The sequence below is a fragment of the Helianthus annuus genome, chromosome 15 (assembly GCF_002127325.2).
Source record: "Helianthus annuus cultivar XRQ/B chromosome 15, HanXRQr2.0-SUNRISE, whole genome shotgun sequence".
Classification (NCBI taxonomy): domain Eukaryota; kingdom Viridiplantae; phylum Streptophyta; class Magnoliopsida; order Asterales; family Asteraceae; genus Helianthus; species Helianthus annuus.
The window spans coordinates 15,217,959-15,245,073 of NC_035447.2; the positions used below are offsets into that span (position 1 = coordinate 15,217,959).

The 27,115-nt window shown below is 36.4% G+C and overlaps 3 protein-coding genes and 1 long non-coding RNA gene across 6 annotated transcripts in view; 1 reads left to right on the plus strand and 3 right to left on the minus strand.

Annotated features, from left to right (window-relative positions):
* The window catches only part of LOC110910842 (protein DETOXIFICATION 40), a 61,423-nt gene extending 53,523 nt beyond the window's left edge, over positions 1 to 7,900 (plus strand). Inside the window, exon 7 of the mRNA XM_035984198.1 lies at positions 7,792 to 7,900. Within this exon, the coding sequence (XP_035840091.1) occupies positions 7,792 to 7,857 (66 nt within the window). The 3' untranslated portion in view covers positions 7,858 to 7,900. The remainder of the gene's footprint in view (positions 1 to 7,791) is intronic.
* A 246-nt stretch (positions 7,901 to 8,146) lies between these two features.
* Positions 8,147 to 15,623, minus strand: LOC110910841 (heat shock 70 kDa protein 16). 3 transcript variants are annotated; one of them, XM_022155424.2, is made up of 13 exons: positions 15,506 to 15,623; positions 13,391 to 14,563; positions 13,123 to 13,317; positions 12,347 to 12,442; positions 11,201 to 11,425; positions 10,970 to 11,116; positions 10,753 to 10,884; positions 10,518 to 10,630; positions 10,205 to 10,364; positions 9,893 to 10,005; positions 9,564 to 9,777; positions 8,654 to 8,751; positions 8,147 to 8,557 (listed from the first exon to the last, which is right to left on the minus strand). In XM_022155424.2, exons 2-13 carry the CDS (start codon positions 14,552 to 14,554, stop codon positions 8,431 to 8,433), a joined length of 2,784 nt encoding a protein of 927 aa, XP_022011116.1. In that variant the 5' UTR covers positions 14,555 to 14,563; positions 15,506 to 15,623; the 3' UTR covers positions 8,147 to 8,430. The 3 variants fall into 3 exon arrangements, with proteins under 3 accessions (XP_022011116.1, XP_022011115.1, XP_035840090.1); XM_022155423.2 differs by having other exon boundaries at positions 13,391 to 14,624; positions 15,506 to 15,586; XM_035984197.1 differs by lacking the exon at positions 15,506 to 15,623 and adding an exon at positions 15,277 to 15,349.
* Positions 15,624 to 22,215: 6,592 nt separating this feature from the next.
* LOC110914833 lies at positions 22,216 to 23,707 on the minus strand. The gene is made up of 3 exons (XR_002578632.2): positions 23,472 to 23,707; positions 22,944 to 22,997; positions 22,216 to 22,429 (listed from the first exon to the last, which is right to left on the minus strand). It is a non-coding gene; the product is annotated as an uncharacterized LOC110914833 (long non-coding RNA).
* A 179-nt stretch (positions 23,708 to 23,886) lies between these two features.
* Positions 23,887 to 24,510, minus strand: LOC110913345. The gene has a single exon (XM_022158182.1). It carries the CDS (start codon positions 24,508 to 24,510, stop codon positions 23,887 to 23,889), a length of 624 nt encoding a protein of 207 aa, XP_022013874.1.
* Positions 24,511 to 27,115: the final 2,605 nt, after the last annotated feature.

Here is a 27,115-nt window from a genome sequence, read left to right on the forward strand (position 1 = left end):
AAAAAAAAAAAAAAAAAAAATTTTGCCGAGGGGGTGGGGGGTGGGGGTTTAGGTTTTTGGGTGGGGGTGGGGGTTAGGTTTTTTTAGGTTTTTGGGGGGTGGGGTGGGATAGGGTGGGGGTGGGGGTTAGTTTTTTTTAGGTTTTTGAGGGGTGGGGGTGGGGGTGGGGGGGGGGATTAGGTTTTTTGGGGGTTTTTTGGTGAGGTATAGTTTTTTTTTTTTTTTTTTTTTTTTTGCCGGGGGGGGGGGGGGGGGGTGAGGGTTTAGGTTTTTTTTTTGGGGGGGGGGGGGGAGGGTAGGTTTTTGGGTGGTGGTGGGGTGGGGTGGGGTGGGGTGGGGGTGGGTGTTTAGGTTTTTGGTGGTGATGTAGTGGGCTTAGTTTTAGGTTATTGGACACTTGTAACTCTATAAATCCTTCTTACACTTCTTACAATTAGAAGCCTTTGTAGAATAACTTGACCCATTATATTCTATTATAATAATATATTGTCTTTTTTGTATTATTACTATATATTACTATTAGAAATGAAATGAATAGTAATTATATTCTATTATAATAACATATTAATACAATAATAATAATTATTACTTTACTATATATCAATATTAGAAATGAAATGAATAGAGTGAATTGCAAGTTTTGTCCTTTATCTTTAGGCCATTTTGCAAGTTTTGTCCTTTATGTTTAAATTTGACGAGTTTTGTCCTTTATGTTTGAAAATCAAGCACGTTTTACCCTTTGGGGCAAAACGTGCTTGATTTTTAAGGACAAAACGTGCTTGATTTTTTAAACATAAAGGACAAAACGTGCTTGATTTTTAAAAATAAAGGACAAAACGTGCTTGATTTTTAAGGCTCAAAGGGTAAAACGTGCTTGATTTTTAAACATAAAGGACAAAACTCGTCAAATTTAAACATAAAGGACAGAACTTGCAAAATGGCCTTAAGATAAAGGACAAAACTTGCAATTCACTCTATTATTTCTATTATTATTATTATATTCTATTATAATAATATACTAATACAATAATAATAATTATTATTATTTTCTTTGCTTCCCAGTTGAATAAGTTTGGTGTCAACCAATACTGGTATCGAAAATACAGGTACGGTCCGGTTTATTATCGGTACATGAAGGTAAAAATCGGCACCAGCCTGATACAGAAAACGCCAAAAGTCGGTACCCTTGAGTTTGAAAATCTTTTAGTTCGGGAAATTCGGTACTGCTACACGGTACCATTTGCTTATCCCTGATCACGGGTTCCGTACAAACAACAACGGTATCGTATAACTTTTTCTTGTTGATTTTCTTCAACTTTTAATGATTTCTTTTTTTAGTTTCAGGGGTAGGGATGAGCTCGGTGGCAACCGATACCGAAAATACCGGTTACAGTACCGGCATATGAAGGTAAAAATCGGTAGCGAACCGGTACTAGGAACGCCAAAAGTCGGTACCGAATTGGTACTTATGATCCTTCGGTTTGGGAAATTCGGTACCGGTACCCAGTATTATTTGCTCATCTCTGACCACGGGTTTCATACGAACAACATCATTAACATACGACTTTTTTGGTTGATTTTCTTTCGATTATTTTTTACTGTTTTTTACATTTTCTTTTTATTCTTGTTAGTTCGCCGCAACGCAGCTAAGGTGATAAACCTAGTTACTATAAAGTATTTTGATGACATTTATTTCTCCATGTTTTTATTTTTGTTGTAGTTTTTTTTACGCTTATATACCAAACTCCAAAATTTGATAGACTTGCAATTTCCTAATCAAGTTGGATCGCTTGTATTTGCCATCGTTCAACTTCTTGGTGTCAATTGCGTTAACTCCATGACAACATCCTCAAATTGAAGGCGTATCTATATAGTGGGAAAAGTCATTTTACCTTTACTTAAACTTCCTCTGCAACCATTGCTAAGTGCTAAGTTTGCTAAATTGTAATAGTGAGCAACGGTCATCAGTTTTTAGAGAGCATATAAAGTCGTTAATTCAATTTTTTGATGACGTCAACGGGTGGGAGAATATGTTTGGAATTAAATGATGGTCGTGGTCCGTATATATTTTGCTTGAGTGGACACAACTATCATAGAATTGGTACTCACTTCCAACCCATGATGATGATCGGCTTAGATTTTTCCCAAATATATATTTATGACACGGCAAATGAAATTGAAATTGAAATTGATAATCGCCTTTCATTCGTTTTCCTTTTATAAGTTAAAGTCGGTGTTTTTGTTTGTAATGTTGTTTAAATTTGTGTACACTTAATATCATTTTCATTGAACGGGTCAAATGGTTTGAAATCGATACATGATTGAAGCTTTTAGGGTGAATTTGGTATTTTGTTTTATATAGTTGAACTAGGGATGAGCGTGGTATCGGTACCGTACCGAAAATACCAAAATTCGTCAAAACTGGGTACCGGTACCGAAATATTATTCGGTATGGTACGGGACCGGTTCGGTACCAGTATTTGAAGGTAAAACTTGGTATTTTACCGGTACCGCACCGAACCGGTACCGATACCGAAAGTAGCGATACCGAAAATGCCAAAGAGCGGGTACCGCTACCAAAAAATTCGGTACGGGAAATTCGGACCCGGTACCAATACGGTATCGGTACCCAGTACCAATTGCTCATTCCTAAGTCATTTTTGTTGTGTTTGGATAATGTGTTAAGGAGTTTTTATGGGTTGAAATGAAGAAAAGGAAAAGTTATATGGTTGTGATTTTTTAAAAGTAGATGAAAAAGGAGAAAAGAAGAAAAAGAGAAGCAATCCCAAACACCCTCAATATAGATTATTTTTGTTTGTTACGCTGTTAGCGTAACCCGTCCATCGAACGGGTATTAAACTAGTTGTTTTATGTTTATATCAATAATTTATTTGATCTAATGTGTTAAAAATAATCATTTTTTTTTTGAAAGGTGTGAATTATTCGTGAATATCGGGAGGTCTAGCATACGTTGTCTTAACCGGGTCCGTGCTAGAAAGCCCCTTCGCACAATAGATCCCCAATTTAAACCTCTCAATGAGAAACCCCTATCACCCAGACTCGAACTTGAGACCTGGAGTGGAAAACTCACCCGGATCCACCATAGGTGAAACTTAAATACCCGTGGCCACCACTAGAGCAATTATGATGGTTAAAAATAATCATTTAACACCACTAATACTACTAAACACCACATGGCCAGTTCAACGATCATATCAATTTATATATCTCATGCTTAATATCACAAATTTTCAATAATAAAGGACTCTCTCTCTCTCTCCCATATAGAGAGGTAAGATTTGCTTACATCTTACTTTATCAATAGCTCTACTACGTGTGAGATTTATTGGATACTGTAGTTATTGTATAGATAGAAAGGACCCATTTGGTTTTCATGGTATAATACAATATGACAATATTAGGGGAGGGGGGTGGTCACTAGTGATAGAATTCCATCACTCACAAGCACCAATCAAGTTCCGCCATGCAGTGGCGGATCTAGGATTCCGACCAAGCGGTAACGAAATCGAAAAAACGTCAAATTTTTCCAAAATTTACACTAAAAACGTCAAAAATTTTCCGACCAAGCGGTAGCGGAGGCTATCCCTTGTTCCTATATACATCCGCCCCTGCCGCCATGTCATCAACCATTTTTCCATCACTCACAACCTTTTTTAGTGGCAATGGTCATCACTCACAACACCTAACAATAAACCCCCACACCCCCTCACATCCACCATTTTACACGTGTGATAAAAATAACGACCGTGGACATTTTTGAAATTTAACGCGTGATAAAAATCATTGGCGGTGGTCATCACGGAAGTTTAACGCGTTATTGTTGTTTATCACGCAAAAACAACGCTCGACCCCACCTCCTCTTACACTAAAAAATATGTTTGGACAAATAAGAAGCAGACAAAGAAACCCTTTTCAAGGAATAATTTGAAGAAGTCAAAGTCAGTATCCCAATTAGTCAACGGATTATTTGGATTCGGATACAATCATTCACACCCATCAATGACTGAATCATATTTTGTGATTTTATGTGACAATGTGTACAACGAAACATTAATAATTACTCAAAAAACCATAAAAAAAAAGTTCAAAATTATAACTAAAAAGCATATATGAATACAGTATACGCAGGGGCGGACCCACATTGGTGCCACCGGGGTCCCCGGACCCAATCTTTTTTAAAAAAATAGTAGATTCGGTATATTAAATTGTATATGGACCCCATAAATACAATTAGGTGGACACCATAGGAATAAAAAGAAAGCTGGTGTAGTGGTAAATCTCCCTCTTTTCCACCAAGAGGTCATGGGTTCAATCCTTGATAAGCCCATTTTTCTTATTTTTTTAAAAATCTAGTTCAGACCTCACTTTAACTCGACCCGAACGAGGACCGACCCGAAAATGGACCCCATTGAAATAAAATCCTGGGTCCGCCACTGAGTATACGTGCAGAGAATGAAGCACTGTTAAGTACTTAAGTTTTCAAAACAGAAAGTGAAGACCATGAAAGCAATATTTAACATGGAACATAGCTTAATAGGCGAAGTTAGCACCTGTGACAGAAACCTGGAAATTGCGTGTTTAATAGCATAAATCTAAAAAGATTCATTTATGTACTTGACTCTCGTGGTTTGGGTCCCTTTGGTCAAATTGATCAGTGTCCATTTGTTGGTCATAGTCGACAGGTTGATCAACTTGATCCATGTCCATAGGTTGGTCCCTTTGGTCTGAGTCCTTGGTTTCCCCATGTCTTGGAGATGAAGGTTTGGATATGATTATCATTTCGCACTCTCTAAAGAAAATGACAGCATTATAATCCCCTCTGAACTCTACATAGAAACTTTTTAAAGACCCTTGACCTTTAACAACTTAACAAGTCAACCCATTTATCAAAGGGGTCATGTTTGGTTTAACCCATTTATTAAACGGATTGTGTTTGGATTAACCCTTTTATTAAACGGGTCGTGTTCAAGCTGACCTGTTTAATGACTGGGTATTCTTAGCTGACCCGTTTATAGTTTTCCTGTTGTGTTCATTTAATGTTTCGGGTCATATGTAAATCTAAAGGTTTAAATCAGTTTTACCTCCTCTTTCTTGTCAGCTGGAAGTGACTCAGCATGCGAATGATATTGTTCAATACGAGCTTGCAAAGGTTTTGTTGCTTTTGTCCTAGCATTTTCCGAGTCCACAGGTTGGTCCACCTTTTTGTCCGATTCTACGATTGGGTCCCGGTTTTTTGAGTCCACAGGCTCCTCGTGTCTTGAAAATGAAGGTTTGGACTTGATTATGCTTATGCAATCCCTGAAATGAAGATGATTTGCAATTTCTAAAGACACAAGTTATCAGCTAAAAGCAAGTTCACAAAATTCTTATTATATAAGATGATAACAATAACAAAAAAAAAACATATTTTCTATGAAGCAAAGAAACTAGATTTCATAAAAACCTGACATGTGTTTCTATCACCCTTACTAAGAAAGAAACATGTTTTGTTAGGTTAAAATTTAAATCCATTTTTGGTAAAGATAGTCAGTGGTTAAAGTCAACAGCCAAGTCAACCCTCTGTCAAGTGGTTTTGTTAGTTGATTAGTTGCAACTCCTTTTTGTTAGTCAACAGCCAAGTCAACCCTCTGTCAATACAATCTTGCAGAGGTTTTATTATTGCTTCTGTCCTGCCATTTTCTGAATCAACAGGTTGGTCCTTTTGGTCCGATTCTACGGGTTGTTTTTGAGTGCACCGGTTCCTCATGCCTTGAAAATGAAGGTTTTGACCTGATTATGCTTTCGCAATCCCTGAAAAAATGACGGTATAAGCAGCAAGTAATGTCAAATGCAGATGATTTGCAGTTTCTAAAGCTTTATTAATATAACAGGATGGCGCCGAAAATGCGTCACAAATTTCTAACACCATATTTCCGTCGGAAATACGTTGAAAATTGCATAGTAAATAGTTTTCAACGGGGCTTTTTCCAACATCAAGGTTTTGTTGCAAATATGAATTTGCGACGCATTTGTGACGGAAAAAGGCGTTGAAAATAGTCATTTTGCTAGTAGTGAAAAGACGAGTAATTAACGAGTTATCAGCTAAAAACTAGTACCTTACTACGAGTGTCGTAGACAAAAGACTCGAGGCTGTTTCTTTGGTCCTTAGTTTCCTCCACCTTTATATCTTGTTTTGTCAACTTCTTTTCTTTCTCTTTAGCTTCATGTAGCTCATCATTTGTTGTTGAGATATCTAAATTCACAGAAGCTGGAAGATTCGACGTATGAGTGTTGGCCGTCAATATCATCTTCCATGAGCTATGGCGTTTATCTTCTAAGATCTAAAGTGACAAACACAATTAAGGATGCTAATATACTATCATGGTGGTGTAATAACTAATAAGCAATACTTACTGTCGCAGAATCTATTTCAACAATTCCATGCGCGTTAAGCTTCACTCTAAATTCAACCTTCGCAGTTTCTTCATCAAAGGGTTCAGATGAACCGATCTTTTAATAAGAAAATATTACATAAATCTTTTAACAATATAATATGCGTATTAAAGTTTTATAGTGGAGCATAAGAAAAAGACCTTATAGTCACGAACTATGAGTGTCGGGCTAAGTGTTGCACAACGAAGAGCACATCCTCTAGCAACACCTTCACTAGCATTAAGTGTTCTCGTTGGTTCTTTCTTCAAAAACGAAGTTAACTTTCTCGTTATAGCTGGTACTCGGGACCCAGACCCAACGAGCTCAATAGTATATAACTCGTCAACACTTAGGCCAGAGTCCTTTAAATAACCATCCTGCAAGGAACAACAACCCTTTCTAACAACTTTGATGACAGATTCTCAAACTCTTCTCTCGTTACGATTCCTCTCAAATCTGTGTCCCCAATCAGACACTCGATACTAAGTGGTGCTTCCGCATTCGCACTCAGAACTTTCTTCACCTTTTCACATGATGCTCTAAGCCTTAAGGAAGCACGTGCGTTGGAATAAACATCAATTTTGTGTTTTTCATTGAACTGTGCTATAAAATGGTTGAATGACACTTCATCGAAATCTCTACCTCCTAAGTTCTGATCAAAAGAATGCGGCATTATTTTCGTTTTCCCTTGTTAGGGTTGGAAACGAGCTTGGAGCAGGAAACCCTAGAGCTGCAGCCTTTTCGGTGTTAACAGTTACTACAGTCTCATTTCTCATTGCCTTAGTCGAAGCAATGATTGTTTTGTCAGTACGACATGTTATTAGTTACGCGTTCACTGGTAGTGAAACCGTCTTTGCCCACTATTGGCCATCACCATCATTCTTAGTGGCATACAACCCGTTTTATCAGGTATATACACGTACATGTGTGATGTGATATTTGCATGGTCATGCATACATGTCAACCTTTGAATATTAACATGATGGATAAATCAAAGGTGTGGCTGTCGGGTGTGGATGGCAAGCTTATGTGGCATACGTGAAAGTCGGATGCTATTACATAGTAGGCATCCCCCTTGGGTTTCTTCTCGGCTTCCATTTCAAACTCGGAGTTAAGGTACCATTCATAAACCATACGACTAATGTAACTTCAAAAACTGGCATAAGATTCGTTGTATTTTAATAGGGAATATGGTCGGGAATGATCGGAGGAACTGGGATGCAAACCTTCATTTTACTATGGTCAACATTTCGTACAGATTGGAATAAACAGGTATTATAAATGATCTTTTTTTTTTTTTTTGGGGGGGGGGTGATTTAGATGTTTTAACGCTTTGTGTTTGCAACTAATCTTCGGCAGGTGGAAAAAACTAACAAACGTTTAGATAAATGGGAAGCAAACAAAGAAACCCTTTTGAAGGAATGAAAAGAAGTCAAAGTCAGTATCCCAATTAGTCAACTGTTCAGATCAATGGTTTGGACAATCATTCATGCACGTCAAAGACTGATTCATATTGTGTATTTTGTGTGATAGTGTTTCCAATAATCATTTTACTATGGTCAACATTTCGTATAGATTGGAATAAAGAGGTGTTATAAACGATCTTTTTTTTTTTTTTTGGGGGGGGGGGGGTTGATTTAGATGTTTTAACGCTTTGTGTTTGCAACTAATCTTCAACAGGTGGAAAAAACTAACAAATGTTTGGATAATGATGGGAAATTACTGAATATGGCACTTGAGTTGGCAAAAGATAATGAAAGAAATGCGAAAGCTTTCATTGCATGTTTTACACAAAGCCAAAAAAACATAAAAAGCTTGAAAATTATCAAAGCGCATATATGACTACAGAATACTTGCGGAGAAATAGTATACCATTAAGATTTCAAAACATATATTAAAGATCATGAAAGCATTACGTGGAACATAGCTTATAGGCCAAGTTGGCAGCTGGGAAAGGAACCTCTGAAAATTGTGTGTTTTACTCCTACCTAAGAAGATCTATTTCTGGACTTGACTGTCATTATGCTTGTTCCTTTGGTCCGTGTCCATTGGTTCGTCCCTTTGGTCTGAGTCAGCCTCATGCTTTGGGGTTAAATGTTTGGAACTGATTATTATTTTGCACTCGCTGAAGAAAATGACAATGTGGAAAACTGATGATTGCAGTTTCTAAAGATACAAGTTATCAGCTAAAGCTCAACCAAAAGAGTCGATAAAAACTAACCTCTCAACAAACTCTATAGCGTGATTAATGTACGTTGACAAGGTCTTTTGAGAACGATCATTGAGCCACTTCTTAGCTTCTATACATACATTTATAATCTGCAAGAAAGAGTGGATTACTTCGACAAGATGACTGATACAAGCAAGTGCCAAAGATACTAGTATATGGAACTTTTAGATGTATTTTTGTATTGCTAAACTCTACAAACTTATGACATCAAGTGATATTTTATAAAGTTCGGAACTTTTAACTGATTCGCTAACTTTTAATAAATTTTAGTATTTATATAATATGTATTTTTACCATTAATATTATACTATAAAATAATATATATATATATAGGGTAGGGTTCATGTGAGAACCACTCTTATTGCGAGACACAACAAAATAAACCCACCCACCCCCACCCCACCCCCACCCCCACCCAAAACCTAAACACCCGCCCCCACCCCACCCCACCACAACCCAAAAACCTAAACACCCCCACCCACCCCCCAACGCCCCCCACAACCCTAAAAACTAAACCATAAAGCTAAACCCCACAACTAAACGCTAAAAAAGTTTTTTTTATTTTTATTATCGCTAACTTTCGTCACTAAAAAAAAGAAAAAATTGAACAACAGTACCGATGCACATGTGCATGCGAATATGTGCATACGCATGCACATGTGCAACGGTACTTTGTGTTCAATTTTTTTGTACAAAAAAACGCTAAATTTCGTATGCACATGTGCATCGGTACTGTTGTTCAGTTTTTTTAGTGACGAAATGTAGCATTTTTTTATTAAAAAAAATGTTTGTGTGTTTTAGTTTTTTTTAATTATTTTTGGCATATCAGGACTTTATTTTTTGGATTTCTCTCTTTCAGTTGTTATAGCGAGTGCTGGTAGCATAATGAACCGAATCATACCTTCTCTTTCTTGTCAGCTGGCAGTGACTCAGCAAGCGAACAATAGTGTTCAATACAAGCTCGCAGAGGTTCTGCGGCTTTCACCATAGCATTTTCAGAGTCCGCATATTGGTCCCTTTGGTCCGAGTCGACGGGTTGGTCCCTTTGGTCTGAGTCATCGGGTTCCTCATGCTTTGGGGATGAAGGTTTAAAACTCAATATTTTTTCGCACTTGCTGAAGAAAACGACAGCATAAGCAGAGCACATAACGAGAAAAGCTGATCATGATTGCAGTTTCTAAAGACAAGTTATTGGCTAAAGCACAAACAAAAGAGTCGATTAAAACTAACCTCTCAACAATTTCTATAACACGATTAATGTCACTTGACAAGGTCTTTAGAGACGCATGATTTCGGGCGCGACCGTTAAGCCACTTCTCAGCTCTAGTACATACCTCTGTAATCTGCAAGAAAGAGTGAGTTCCTTTGACAGAAGATAACTGATATCTTAAAAATGCATGTATTTTATCCCCCTTAAATGAAGGTTTTAGTAACACTATAAATTAAACTTCAAGAAAACACACCAATTTGGATTTACTAATAATAATTTTCATGCATTAAGTAGTAACGAACTCACGAATGAACAAAAGAGCTAAATTATACCTTCTCTTTCCTGTCATCTGACAGTGATTCGGCAAGCGAATAACACTTTGCAATACAATCTTGCAGAGGTTTTGCTGCTTTCGCCAGAGCCTTTTCAGAGTCCACAGGTTTCTCATGCCTTGAGGATGAAGATTTGGACCGGATTATGCTTTGGCATTCCCTTAAAAAGGATGATACCATAAATAGAAAGTAATGTGAAAATTAGACGATATGCAGACTCTAAAGACACATATTTACTTGAGCCGTAGATGATTCAGTTAACAATAGTCAATCCTAAATGAGAAAAAAAATCGATTAAAAATTTAAAACTAACCTCTCGACAATTTCTTTACCGCGATTAAGCTCAGTTAACAAGGCCTTTGGAGATAGATGCTTTTGAAAGAGACCACTAAGCCACTTCTCAGCTTCAGTACACACATCTTTAACCTGCGAGGAAGACAACTTATATTTAAGCATTAACCTTTGATTCCGTTGTATTATATCCCTTGCATAAAAGTTTTCGTAACAACGATTCCACAATTAGTTACGATAAAAGGACAAAACCATACCTTATCTTTCTTGTCAGCTTCCGGCAGTGAATCAGCATCCGAACGATATTTTGCAATGCAAGTTTGCAGAGTTTCTGTTGCCTTTGCGATAGCAGTTTCTTCCATGTATCTATTTTCAATCGGTTCTAATAACTGCAAAAACAAACGATATTAGACGTGTGCATGCATGGTGGTACACAAGGAAGTTAACAGCTTAAAGTAGCATTTTCATAGACACCTTTTTGAGATCTTTGAGTTTTCCATTATAGTCTTGTTCAGATTCATCATCACTGTCTTCATACAGCCAGTCTTCGGTTTCTTGTAGATTGTTAGTGAGTATCTCCTTCTCTGAATCTGTGGCAAAGCTCCGGTACGCACCAGAAAGCTAAATTGAACAAATTCTGTCAATCCGTATGCAATCCGATGAATCAAATCGAAACTTTATTTCGTTATTCCGATAAACTAGTACCTTGCTACGAGTGTCATAGACGAAAGACTCCAGGGTGTTTCTTTGGTCCTTAGTTTTCTCCACCTTTATATCTTGTTCTGTTAACACCGTTTGTTTCTCTTTAGCTTCATGTAGCTCATCATTTGTTGTTGAGACATCTACATTCCCAAAAGTTAGAAGATTCACTGTTTTATTGTCGCCCACCAATATCCTCTTCCATGCGTTATGGCGTTTATCTTCTAAGATCTGAAGCCACAAACACAATTAAGGATAGAAGCATTCAGAATTCGATTCAGATTCGAAAAATTCGAAATTCGAGTAAATTTGATTCGATTATCAAGAAATAGAATTTGATTAAATTCGAATTCCAGTCCAGTGAATCGAATACGAATTTATAATTTGAAATTCGATTCGAAATTCGAATTCAAATTATACATAGAGTAAACTTCCGTTTTGCTGCCTGTGGTCTGGTCACTTTAACGGTTTTGCCCCAAAACTTTAAAATAGCCATTTTCCTCCAATAGTTTGCTATGGTTTTTCCATTTTGCTCCTTGCGGGGAGCAAAATGGAAAAACAGATAATTTGGATGGAGTTAGAGGCGGGGAGCAAAATGGAAAAACAGATAATTTGGATGGAGTTAGAGGCGGGGAGCAAAATGAAAAAACCATAGCAAACTATTGGAGGAAAATGGCTATTTTTAAAGGTTTGGGGCAAAACCGTTAAAGTGACCAAACCACAGGGAGCAAAATGGAAGTTTACTCTTATACATATTTATATATTACATTTAGATATAATACACAAATATAACTTTAATTTGGGCTATAGTATAAATTAATCTATAAATTTAATCTAAATCTTGAAATAGCCCATTACCAAGCCCAAATAGCCCATAACGAATTTACATATCTAAATGAATTTGAATCAAAACGAATTTATCCGAATTCAATTGGAATTCGAATTGGCGTTTTATTTCGAATACGAATTCAAATGGAATTGACCAGTTTTTAACTGAATTCGAATTCAAGCAAAAAAAAATATTCGAAAAAGTCGATTCGAGTAATTCGAAAATTCGTTATTCGATGAACACCCCTAATTAAGGATAATATCATGGTGCTTTTAATTATCTCATGTTCAACATTGGTGTAATAAATGATATGCAGTGCTTACTGTTGCAAAATTTATTTCAACAATTCCATGGCTGTTAAGCTCCACTTTAAACTGGACCTGCACTTTGTCTGCATCAGAGGGTTCAGATGGACCGATCTGAAAGAACATTTAACAATAAGGCAAAAGATCAAATACAAATAATCTTAACATACTAAACATACAAATTGAAGGAAAACCCAAAAAGACAAGGTGGCATTTTTGTAATTACCACCAACTATCAAAGTTACAACCAAAAATACCTAAAAAAACACAAATTTTTTTTTTAACATTTTTTATTAAAAAATCGCTACATTTCGTTAGCAAAAAAAAAAAAAAAAAAAAATTTTTTTTTGGCTGCTACTAAAAGTAGCGATTTTTTAATAAAAAATGTTAAAAAATAAAATAAAATAATTTGTGTGTTTTTTTTTAGATTTTTTTAGGTTTTTTGGGGGTTTAGTTTTTAGCATTTTAGCTTGGGGGGGGGGGGGGGGGTGGGGGGTTAGGTTTTTTTAGGTTTTTGGGGGGTGGGGGGTTTAGGTTTTTTTTGGGGGTGGGGGGAGTGGTTAGGTTTTTTTAGGTATATTTGTAGAGTAACTTTGATAGTTATTGATAATTACAAAAATGCCACCTTGTCTTTTTGAGTTTTCCTTCAATTTGTAAGTTTAGTATGTTAAGATTATTTGTACAAGAACTTTACCCTTAACAATAATATCAAAGTAAGAATGGGCAAAGTAACAAATGCCTAAAAAACATGCAATGTTATAACATGAACGAGCACACAAATATGAGAATTTTACCCCGAATCGACCAACTATATGTGATATTCCTGCAGGGAAATTTCTGTCTTTGACGTATGCGACTTGAAGATAAAACGGAGTGTTTCCATTATGCTTAAACATCTCCTGGTTTGGAAATGAACTGCCTTTCGGAAAGACCATACATTCCCCTTGTGGTAAAGGAATTACTATCGAGTATGGAAATGCATCCTTGATCTGCAAATGATAAGAAAACATAACATAAGTCTCTAACAAATTATATACATATTAAAACAAATTTGAGAAAGACCTTATAGTCACGAACTATGAGCGTTGGGCTAAGCATTGCACAATGAAGGGCACATCCTCTAGCAACACATTCACTAGCATTTAGTGTTCTCGTTGGTTCTTTCTTCAAAAACGAAGTTAACTTTCTCGTTATAGCTGGTATGCGGGACCCAGACCCAACGAGCTCAATAGTATATAACTCATCAACACTTAAGCCAGAGTCCTTCAAAGCCATCTTGCAGGGAACAATAACCCTTTCTAACAACTTGGATGACAGACTCTCAAACTCTTCTCTTGTTATGGTTCCTCTGACATCTGTATCTCCAATCAGACACTCGATACTAAGTGGTGCTTCCGCATTTGCACTCAGAACTTTCTTCACCTTCTCACATGATGCCCTAAGCCTTACGGAAGCACGCGCGTTGGAATAAACATCGATTTTGTGATTTTCATTGAATTGTGCTGCAAAATGCTTGAATAAAACTTCATCGAAATCTCTACCTCCTAAATTTTCATCAAACGAATGGGACAGTATATTCATTTTCCCTTGTTCGAAAGATGCAACTGTCACTTGTGTATCACAGTGCCCGATGTCGACAAACATAACATGCGTTGGTCCGGAGTTGGATAAATCGGACTTGTACATACCATAACCTAACGCGATGGCAGTACCATCATGCATCAAACTCAAAGGTGTTAAACCGGCAATCTGTGCAGCATCAAGGTACAGACGCCTCTGCAAGTCTGTAAAATACGACGGGATCCCAATCACACAGTCAACGGCACTGGATTCGAGATTCTTCTCGGCTATTTGTTTCAAATGTTTGAACAACATCCCCAAAATCTCTACCGGTGTAAAACACCATTTGTTTTTCAAGTACTCTAACTCGATCAAAATACCACCACGTGGGCCCTCACTAGTCACGAACGGTAGCAGCTTAAGCTCTTCTTCAACCTCCTTATACACCTTTCCAATCAACCTCTTAATCTGAGAAATCGTTGATTTCGGATTGGCAGTAGCAAAGGCAGCCCCTGCAGCACCCAAAAACCTTTGCTTCTCACCAAATGACACCACAGCAGGCGTCTCACGCTTCGATTCATCATTCAACAACACATCAACACCACCACGCTTTGCAGCAGCAATAACACAACTCTCATTCCCAATATCAAACCCAATCACACTCATCTTTAAATTCTGACAGAAATCACAAGTTTACTCTTTCAAATTCAGTACCGATTACAATCCCTACCAGCACCTATTTTGTTCAAACAGATAATCATCAGTTCATGGGCATTCGACATTCTAGTTAACTATCAAGACAAATATCAAACACTATCACACTCATCCCTAACTTATCATAAAACTCACAAGTTTACTTTAAAAAAAATTAAGTACCGATTACGATCCCTACCAGCACCTAATCTATTCAAACAGATAATCAGTTCATAGGCATTCCAGATAACTACTATAAACATTCAAAAGAAAAAATGAAAAAATGTATTTACCAACTTAAACGATTTACAAGGTATTACGGACTCAAACCATTGCAAGGTATGGGAGCTGTCCCACATTTGTTGTATGGGCAACAAATGTGGGGTTTATATCTATGCAGTTAATGCGGTAAAATATTGGATATCGGTCAAGGACCGATATTTGAAATATAGGTTATCTCGGTGAGATATCTGTGGGATATCGGTAATTTTAATATAATGCAGAATTTACATATATATAGCAATTTAACACCAATAATTCAGTGATATATCAATGATATATCGGTTATATCGGTCAAATGTCAGTGACATATCGGTGATATATCGGTCACTATCGCCGATGATATCGGTACCGATATTTGACACCGATATTTTACTAAGGGACCGATATTCACTGCATAGGTTTATACTTTATACCAGCCACGACCAACAAGAACGATCTTAAGAATCATCGAATGTTACGGAGGGATGAGTTCTCCTGTTTGGGCTATAACAGAGTATCCTTAATTATAGAGCACTTGGATACAAATACCACACTAACAAACCCTAACAAACTACTAACTAACAGTAACTTTTTAACAACTGTCCACACAATTATCAAACCCTAGCACACTCATCTCTAAATTCTCACAATAACTAACGGTACCTGATTGAAATCAACTTTGTGTTAAGAGATTGACGAACGATTTGAACAATGGAAGTCTAAAAGTCGTCGTGAATGATGATGCTGTAAGCTGGTGAGTTGGTCTATTTATATTGGTTATTGGGTCATTTAAAATTCTAAACCGTTGAGCTTGTATAAATAATTTTTTTTTTCTTTTCATGGAAGTTTACATATTTAATTTAATCCAAGTCTTATAAATTATGATTAGTTGTTTGTATACATCCCCCACTTGTGGCCTAGTGATAGGAGACTTGGTTTTTCAAGGGAGACTCAAGTTCAATTCTCACATCTGTCATATTTTGGGTTGGATATGGGCAATGATGATGACAAACCCACTAAGGGGGGTTTGATCCCGAGCCGCACCCCGGTTTTCATCTGGCTGTTACTTCAGCGAGGCATCTTGTGTGGAGATAGTACGGTTTTCGAGGGAACGCCGTAACCAAGTCTAATCAACCCAACGTGGGCCCGGTTAAGACAACGTACCATTTAGGCTGTGTGACATTGGGTCACTCAAAAAGAAAATCACTCTTAAAAATTAAAAAAAAAAGTTGTTTGTATACAACTCTAGGTCCTCTAACGACGATTTAAGGATGAATTTCGATTTCATTGTGTTTGATATTTGTGTAATTTAGTTTCATTGCTTGATCAAATTTGAATCTTTAAAGAGGTATTACTAGGAAAGTTTAGGTTTGTGAATCATCTATTACATTTAGGCATTTTCACGGTTAAAAAAAATATATTGAAGATTGAAAATTGGTGAGAATTCAAATCAAAGATAGGACCGCCAAGAGGTAATTTAGTTAGTTCTGGACATGTTCAGAATTTGGTTGGTTCATTGTCAAGCTAGGTAGAACCGGAAATAATTAAAGAGGTAAAAAAAAAGACATGTTACATAAAAAGGTCTCGACTTTCTTAACACTTTTTAAACTTACACCACAAAATGATAATACGAACTCTTTAGCGATCCTGTCTTTAGTCTAATTTTTGCTGATTTCGGCTTTCAATTAGATAAAGTAGGATTTTTTTTTTTAATTGTGAGCAGGCCTAAATATAATAGATGGTTTAAAAACCTAAAGCTTTACTCATAATATCTCTGCAAAGATTCAAATTGAATCAAACTTGGGATATTATACAAATATCAAACAATCTCTAAATTGAAATTCTCATCCCTACTCTTACTCTCTTAGTGGGGTATACAAGGAAATAAGTTATAAGACTGGGATTAAATGTGTAAATTTTCATAAAAAATGTTAAATGGTTGTTTATATACGTTTTTCAACGGTTTAGAATTCTAAATGAAACTATGGTAGGTAGGTTTCTACAAATAATAATTTAAATTGACTTTAAATAAACAATAATTTTATTTCTTTGAATAGATACACGTTTAAACTTGGTCTTATAGTTAATAGATTGTATACACATGAAGGATGATTTTCTTAAGATTAGGTACGAATTTTGATTTTGAGATTGTGTTTAATATTTATATAATCTCTTGATCAAATTTGAAATTAAAAGAGATATTATGAGTAAAGTTTTAGGTTTGTAAACCATAGATTACATTTAGGCTTTTTCACAGTTAAAAAATCGGAATGGATCAAATCGGAGACCATAATAAGCAAAAATTAGACAAAAGACAAAAAACCGTTAAGAAATCAGTGGGTTCTTGTTTTGTTCTGTTCGGTTTAGGTTTATTCGGGTTGTTCATTGTCAGGTCAGTAAGGACCGACATATATATATTATAAGACTGAGATTCAATATATTATAAGACTGAGATTAAATGTGTAAATTTCCTAAACAATAAAAATGATTTTTCATATAAGTTCAACGGTTTAAAATTCTAAATGAACCTATGGTAGGTAAGTTTCAACGAACAATAACTTAAATAAACATTAAATAAATAGTCATTTTAGTTTTATATAGTATTTGTAGTTAGTGGAGAGTTCAAATGAGAAGAAATTCTTTGTAAGAAGAAAAAAAAGAAATTTCAACCAATAGAAATGCTTCATTAGACTTCATTTAATATTTGTACTTAATGTAACTATAAGGGTATATTAGTAAACTTACATACATCATTAATTGGTAGTTTCATCTTTAATAACTAACTATATTAAATTTGTAACTTATTTTTAAAATATATATTTTTCACAAAAAATAAAAATAAAAATTCATTTATAGTGTAGGATAAATACGAGGCGTGTAGGATAAATTACGAGTTGTGTAGGATAAATTTCAATATGTGTAGGATAAATTTCGAAATGTGTAGGATAACTTTTGATGTGTGTAGGCAAAAATATTTAGTGTGGAGGATTATAGTCTTAATGACTAATTAATTAGTCAAACATAATAATAAATGAAATGAGAAAAAAACTATTTAATGTTTTACAATTATACCCTTTTATTCTTTTTCTTCTCAATAAAATTTTCTTCTCAAATGAACTTTCCCCTTTGTAGTTATTGGTTTAAATTTGATATACAGGACACTGAACCAGTAGATATTAATCTAATTTTATGGGCCCATTACATTAGCAAACCACGCTATGTTAACCTTCTTACCTTTTGTATTTGCTAACACCGTTATCAATGCAAGAAACTAAATTTACTCACAAATTTTCATAAATACATCAAATATACTAATTTTTTTCTCCAACCCTACAAACATAGGTACTTTTTTTTTTTTTTGAACGGCAAATTTGGATCACTGACGGACCATTAGAGTATCATCGTGACACCAGCAGAATCACCCGATCATATCCATCTCCACTAGGCAATAATGCCTATACACCAATTCAGGAGGAAACCCAATAAATCTGGGAAAAACCCCCTTTGTGGGAATCGAACCCATGACCTAATGGTCATAAGCCTTATCCCACCACCAAGATACCACTAGGCTACAATGCCATGGGTAAACATCGGTACTAATATTGACATTTCCACATCACCCTCACCTTTTATATTTATATTTAATTAACAAAATATTTTTATAATTAATCATTTTTTTAGTTTTCATATTATTTAAACTAATAGAATATATTTTAAAAAAATAAAATTAATTTTAAAAAAAGTAACTTTTATATTAACCTCTTTAAAAAAATAAAATTTTTCATATTTTTTGTTATTTTACGAAATTAATCAAAATATACAAAAGAGTAATGCATCTAAATAATATTTAAAAAAAACAGAAAAAGATCTTTTTTTTTTCTTTTTCTTGTAGTTTACAGCATGAGGATTGAGGACCACTGGCGGATCCAGCCAGTTTTTTCACTGGGTTCCTTTTTCCAAATCATACAAGGTTTACACTACAAAAAAAACGTTTTTTTTTCCAAATCATACAAGGTTTACACTACAAAAAAACGTTTTTTTCCAAATTGACTGGGTTCCTGGGAATCCGTAAAAAGGCTCTAAATCCGCCCCTGGGACCACCTCCTTGGCAATAATGTCGCACGTCTCCGAATGCAAGGCAAGCCATGCATTACAAAATTTGTAAAATAAAATTACACCTAAGAGCATTAGTAGCGGTGATTGATGAGGCATGTGAATTGCCTCTTTTATGTCATGTATCGTCCACGTCATTAAGACTATTTTATTAGGTAAAATGATACGGTGATTCATCCCTTTTCATAATCACTATACCAAACAATATCAGTTTTTATACACATTCACACACTCTCTCTCATGAAAACTAACCACGCACTCTCTCTTTTACGCGTGACTAGAATCAAGACGTCTGGCCAAAATTCCACATTCACAAAATTTAAGGTTTGCCGCCATTGTTCTATTCTTTGATTACCAAAGTTTTCTTACGCCAAGACGTAGCAATAGTTTTATTTCTCCCTCTCACGATTGCAATTTGAATTCTCGGTCATTGTTCTGAGCTTTCAATTGCCATTTATGGTGTGTGTTAGTGTGTAGATATAAACAACTTTGAGGACCGTAAAGCAGTTAGTTTAGGTATATGCCAAACAATTAAAGAAGGACGAAACTTCGACAAACTTTATTAATAAAAAGAAGAGTAAATTACGATTTTGGCTCATGTGGTTATATCACTTTTACTATATTAGCCAAAAATAGGATTTTTTTAACATCTGTGCTCCCATGGTCTCTATAACTAACTATTTTGGCCCCTGAGTCTAACTTCACCCATTACTAGGGCTGAGCAGTATACGGTTCAGAACCGCCAGAACCGGGGAACCGAACCGGAACCGCTAGATCCAAACCGCATTTTTGTATATAGGGACCGGTTTCGGTTCTTAAATTTGGGTAAAAACGATACCCGGTTCGGTTCCGGTTAAAACCACGGTTCCAGTTAAAGAACCGCTAGGACCAGTTTGGATTATAAATATTTAAAACCCTATTTTATTAACGGGCTTTTCAACATCATATGACAATCCTGATTCTTATTCCCTCCTCTTATATTTATTCCACAATCACATCTTTCATCTTCTAATTCTTCTCCATCTCTCAACCCCAACCCTAACCCTAATTGCTATCATACATGTTCATCTCCATCAACACCCTACAAATACAGGTACGCTATTCTACATGACCTTTTTTATGATTGCATATATTTTCTTTCTAGATGTTTGCTTTCTGATACATATTGTTTTCTGTATGTGAAAATAAAAATTGAACAAAAATAATCAAATCAATGTTGATCAAATTGTAAATGTGTATATAAATAGTGTATCGCTTAGTAAATACAGTAGATGCATTACTGATCAATCTATTCACGTGAACCAAATACAGTAAATGCATTATTTGTTTATTTTTTTAATTGCTAACACTTGGTTTCATTTAGATGTTTATGAGAAGATTGAGAGAATAAAGATCGAATGAAGTTTGAAAATGTTTGTTTTAATTGTTAACACGATGGTTGTAATAGTTTTATTTAGAGTTTGTTTTATGGCTTGAAGTTTTTTATTGTTGCTTTGCTACTTTTATTTTGGTTGGTTTGAACTTTGAATGTTGCAACTCTTAGTTAATGTTTTAAATGGTTTAATTTGTTTTTATTGAATTATTAATTTTACGATTTAATTGTCAACCGGTTCGGAACCGAACCGGAACCATTATAATACGGTTCAGTTCTAGTTCTTAAATTTAGCAATTAATGGTTCCGGTTGGTTCCGGTTCGGTTCGGTTCGGTCTGGTTCTGAACCGTTGCACAGCCCTACCCATTACCCTGGTAAATTCATTGTCACATGCAAGTCACATGGTAGGTATTTTTGTAATTTCTCCTCCCCTTTAAAAAAACAAAACTTAAATCTAATTTCTAATCATCTGCACATCATCATCTTCTAACCCAAATCTTCAAGAACACATCATCATCTTCAAGAACACATCATCTTCAAACCTAGATCTTCAAGAACATGACCACCTTCAACCATCATCATCATCCCCTAACCAAAACCCACATTTTAGTTTCAGATCTTCAAGAACAAGAACAAATCAAAAACAAAACCCAAATTCAAGAACATCTTTTCTTCACAAATTAAATTTCTAGATCTTCAACAAATTAATACGAATTCTAGATATGCAAAATTCCAACATACAATCAACAAAATTAATCCTCTTCAAGAACACATAAAAACATAAATTCTAACAAAAAAGGAACCTACAAGATGAAAATCAGTAACAATTTAACAACAAATCCATAACCCTCATCAATTTAGCAAACATCTTGCCATCAAAATTTCCCCCAAATCACAAAATTGACCTAAAATCTCAAAAGTCAAACACCAGTAACAACAGGAGATTGAAGTGGTTGGTTTTTTAGGCTTTGCTATAGGTTCTCGAAGGTTGAATTCGAATGTGTCAGTCAGATCTGCTTCCTTCGGTTGGTAAATCAAATGGTTGCTGATGAAGAACTTCCATAGGTGGTGGTGACGAGGTGGTATGAGATGGAGGTGGGTGGCGGCAACAAGGTGTTTTGGTGGTGTTTATTTGCAGCGGTGGTTATGGATTTTGGGGAGATGAAGATGATATGGTAGTTGTGGATTTTGGGGAGTCTGATGAAGATAACGATTGAGATGTTATATGATATAGGGTAAATTACACTTTTCGTCCTTTATGTTTGTATCGGATTTCAATGGATAGCCTTTAACTTCAATAGTTACAGTCACAATCCTTTATTTGCAAAACCTGTTACACTCTACGTCCTTTAGTACTAGCCGAAGAGTGAAGGAGGAGAGCCAAGAGGCTAGACTGACAACGCGTAGCCTTTTTGGAGGTGTGTCAGGAGCGCATGTCACGGAAGCATTGGACGCATCCGGAGGTGATGCCACGTCCTGCTGTGGTTGTCAGTCCATCTGCTAGCTTTTCATGCATGTGGGCTGGCCAGCTGAGTCAGTGCCCGGACAGACAACTTGCTTGTTTGGTCACTGAAGTCAAAGTGTCAGTTCCACTTGTATCGACAATAGGATGCGGTTTTGGACCGCATTGCTATGTGCGGTAACCGCACTGATTACCGCATCCCTTGTTGTGACGAAAACACCCGTTTTCATTCACAAGGTGAGTCTTCTCATCCTTTCCCAAGTGGGAAAGCAACTGGGTTCACGCGTATAAGGCCCCTAACTTTTCTTTTTAAAAGACTACAATATGTAGGAAAATTTTGAAATTTTTGGCATGACCCATTCGTATTTAAAACACTAATTCCTGTTTTAGACTGTAAAATACTACAACGTAAAAGACCTTTTCAAAACCGAAAACGGACATTATCTACATTGTTCAAAACAAGACTACTACGACAAAGTCATTGACCATACTACAAGGACATCAAAAGACTACATAAGTTGAAAGTACATAAAACCAAAAATTAAGACCACATTAAGTTAGCATTGTCGGAAGCGTGAGGTGGGCATAGATCATGTGTGCTCGTTCCAAATCGTCCAATCGCTTATGTTGAGGATTTACCTACATTTAACAAAAATCAAATAAGTTAATCCGTCGTTTTTAACATACTTATCAAATAAACCATTTCGTCCTTAACATGACTTCACATCATTTAATTTGCACTTCTACCCGCTAAATGGTTCAATACATACTTGCCTCTAAGTAGAGGCAAAACATTCCATTCACTACATATCCGTTAATGACGGATATTAACATTCATGACATAACTTCCATTAAGTTTGTTAAAAACGAACAAAATGCATTCCTTATATTCTTACACATACTCCTCAAACCGTACATAACAGATTGAGTAAGACTTCATTCCTTTCATTCTTAACTTTCCATCAACCAGTGCGACTAGGTTGAACCGATAATGATGCATTCTTCTTCATAAATTTTCCATTTTCATAATCCATACATAATGAAATATATTATTTACTACTCAACTTTCATGAACTACCATTGTCATATTTTGGCATAAACGACAAGTGATAATTAAACAATAAGCTAGAAACGTACATGTAAACTAACATACCTCGATCTTGTGAGCCTTCCGATTTCCTAGTGTTTGAACCTTCTTCTTTCACGCCTATAACAACACATTCATTCATTTATTTAGTACAACCAAATTTCATTCCATCATCTTCCAAATTACACATATTTATTCTTTTAAGCATTTTACCAAACACTTGGTGGGCATCGTATTTACAAACATTATGTACAAGTATACAAAGCATGAATCCTATTAATTCATCTTATAACTCATCAACAATCAATCCATGTTCATATCATCCTTATATTCTACATCAATTTTATAATATTCAAGCATTACAACATCATCATATTTCAAGGTTTCACATGATTATATCTACTTTGATCATCCTATTCATGACACAATTTCATAAGTGGGTTTTTACTAAAATCTTTCAAATAACCTAAAATCAAACATGATTCTTGTTCTAGAAGGTAATCCTAACTCCAATTTACACAAATTGTTACATGAACTCAAGATTGGGTTGTGACCCACTTCTTACAAATCATAATTTCAAGAAATTGAACTTACCACTTCAATATTCGAGTTTAGATGAGTGTAAATTGAAGTTCATGCACTAGATTATCCTTGAATTTTCACTTCAATTGATTGAATATGCAAAACAAGGGTTTCACCTTGCTTTCCCCCCTGTTTGTTCGATCCCAGCCACGCACAAGTGTATGTGTTTTGGGTTTTCCATCTTCTAATACTTCTATTTTAGTATTGCCCAAGTTTAGCCCTTCTAGTGTTTACATTTCTTTTAATTAGGCCCCTTTCCATCACTTATCTAATACTTGTAACTCATTTTCCTTTTTAACTAACTAGGTTAACTTTTTAATATGTTAACTTATTTTTTTATGATGAACCTTTTGGGGTGTTACAAGTCTACCCCCCCCCCTAAAAGAGGTTTCGTCCCCGAAACCTAGACACATAACAATTTAAATAATTACATACCGAAGAGAAAAGGGTAGTGTTTCTGCATTTCCTCTTCCGCTTCCCATGTAAGTTCTGATCCCTTTCGATGTTGCCATTGCACTAATACTTGTCTAACGGCTTTGTTGCGAAGATTCTTTACCTTAACGTCTTTAATGGCTATCGGTCTTTCGACATAATTTAACCCCTCGTCCAATTCAATGTCGTCGAGAGGCACAAACGTCGTTTCATCTGCAAGGCACTTTCTCAATTGCGATACGTGGAAGGTATTGTGAATCCCGTCTAGTGTAGACGGCAATTCTAAACGATATGCAACTTTTCTGACTCGAGCCAAAATCTTAAATGGCCCAATATAACGAGGACCCAACTTACCCCGTTTACGGAAACGGATTACGCCTTTCCACGGGGACACTTTTAGTAAAACATAATCTCTGACTTGAAAATCGATAGGACGTCTTCTCTTATCCGCGTATGCCTTTTGTCGGTCTTGAGCCGCTTTTAGTCGAGCTCTAATCAAATCGATCTTTTCATTTGTCATTGCTATCAATTCATTGGGCGCAAGCTCTCTTTGCCCTACATCACCCCAACACACGGGTGTCCTACATTTCCTCCCGTATAGTAATTCATAAGGGGCCATATGGATACCACTATGGTAACTATTATTATAAGAAAATTCCACTAGTGGTAAATGGTCAATGGTCATCCCAATTGCCCCCAAAGTCTAAAGCGCACGCCCTCAACATATCAATAAGGGTTTGGATAGTTCTTTCTGATTGGCCGTCGGTTTGGGGGTGATAGGCAGTGCTGATGTGTAACTTTGTACCCATATTTTCATGAAACGTTTTCCAGTAACGGGAGGTAAATCTAGTATCCCAGTCCGAGACGATTGTCATGGGCACCCCGTGTCGAGATATGATCTCATTCATATAAATTTCTGCCATCCTCTCAGAAGAGTAAGCCTCTCGAATAGGTAGAAAATGGGCACTTTTTGTAAGTCAGTCTACGATTACCCATATTGTATCATGTCCCTTTTTCGTTCTGGGAAGCTTGGTCACCAAATCCATCGTTATTTCCTCCCATTTCCATACCGGAATTTCCAAAGGTTGTAATTCCCCGTATGGTTTTTGATGTTCTGCTTTCACTTGGGAGCACGTTAAGCATTTCGCGACATACTTAACAATATCGCGTTTCATACCCGACCACCAATAATTGGTCTTCAAGTCCCGGTACATTTTTGTTGCCCCGGGATGGATTGAATACCGTGACTTATGAGCTTCCTCGAGTAGCGCGCTCTTGACTTCCCAAAACCGTGGTATCCAAATTCGACCGAATCTTGTTTTGAGTCCGATCGAATTTTCTTCTAATTTTTCGGCTATACCTTTCATTCTTTCTTTCTTTCTTCGGGTCTTCCGCTTCAAGCGACTTTATTTGGGAGTCTCGTACCATTTCAAATAAGCGTGGTGTAACTATCATCTTCATGGATTTTACTTGAATCGGAGGTGGATACTCTTTTCGGCTTAACGCATCTGCCACCACGTTCTCCTTTCCCGGGTGATAAAGGATATCGCAATCGTAATCTTTGATAAGTTCTAACCATCTTCGCTGCCTCATATTTAAATCCTTTTGTTCGAAGAAATATTTGAGGCTTTTGTGATCTGAATAGATGGTACATCTCGTACCATATAGATAGTGCCTCCAAATCTTTAAGGCGAACACTACCGCTGCCAATTCTAAATCGTGTGTTGGGTAGTTTACTTCATGTGGTTTTAATTGTCGTGAAGCATATGCGATAACCTTTCCTCTTTGAATCAAAACACACCCTAAACCCTGCTGTGAGGCATCTGAATAAACAACCAGGTCTTCTGTCCCATCCGGTAATGTTAAGACTGGGGGACTCGACAGTTTCTCCTTTAACATTCGAAAGGCTTCTTCCTGATCTTTACCCCCACACAAACTTCTCTTTCTTCCTCGTCAGTTTTGTTAAGGGTAACGCTATCTTCGAGAAATCCTGTATGAACCTTCTATAATACCCCGCGAGGCCTAGAAAACTTCTTATTTCAGTTGGATTTTTCGGGGAAACCCACTTCATTACGGCCTCAATTTTTTACGGATCTACTAAAACACCTTTCGAATTAATCACGTGACCCAGAAAATGCAACTCTCTGAGCCAAAAGGCACACTTTGAAAATTTTGCATAAAGTTTTTCCTTACGGAGAATTTCAAGTACTTCACGCAAGTGTCTCGCATGTTCAGCCTTGCTTAGCGAATAGACTAGAATATCATCTATGAACACGATCACTGATTTATCTAGCATGGGTCGACATACCCGGTTCATAAAATCCATAAATGTTGCTAGCGCGTTCGTCAACCCAAAGGACATAACTAGAAACTCGTAATGTCCATATCGGGTTCTAAATGTAGTCTTTGCAATGTCTTCTTCTCGTACCCTGACTTGATGATATCCCGAACGCAAGTCTATCTTTGAGAACCAATTCGCCCCTTGTAACTAATCGAAAAGATCTTCAATTCTGGGTAAGGGGTAACGGTTCTTTATGGTTATTTTGTTCAGTTTCCTATAGTCGACGCACATGCGCATCGACCCATCCTTCTTTTTTACAAATAAGACAGGTGCTCCCCAAGGTGACACACTCGGGCGTATAAAGCCCTTATCAAGTAGATCTTGTAACTATGTCATTAACTCCCCATCTTAGTAGGGGCTAATCTATACGGGGCTTTCGCTACCGGTTTTGCACCCGGATTTAATTCGATGCGAAACTCTATTTCTCGTTTGGGAGGGAGTCCCGGTAATTCATTCCTCCGGAAATACGTCCAGAAATTCGTTCACAATCTCAACAACTTCAAGATTCGGGAGACTTTGTTGAGCGTCAACTACATAAGCTAGGTATGCTCTACTCCCGTTAAGTACATACTTAACGGCTTGAACGGGGGTACACAATTTCGTTTCTACATTTCTCTCTCCTTGAATACTTAGTTGCCTTCCACTTGGAGATTGGATATGTATTATTTTATTTTCACAATTAATTTCCACGTGGTGTCGCGCCATCTAATCCATACCCACTATCATTTTAAATTCCCCCAAAACCATAGGTAAGAGGTCGATATCGAATTCTTCATCTTCTATAGTGAACTTACAATTTCTACAAACCTCATGTAACACATAGTTCTTACTATCGGCTATCTCTACCTCTAAAGTTATCGGCATTCATTCGATCTTAAATGAG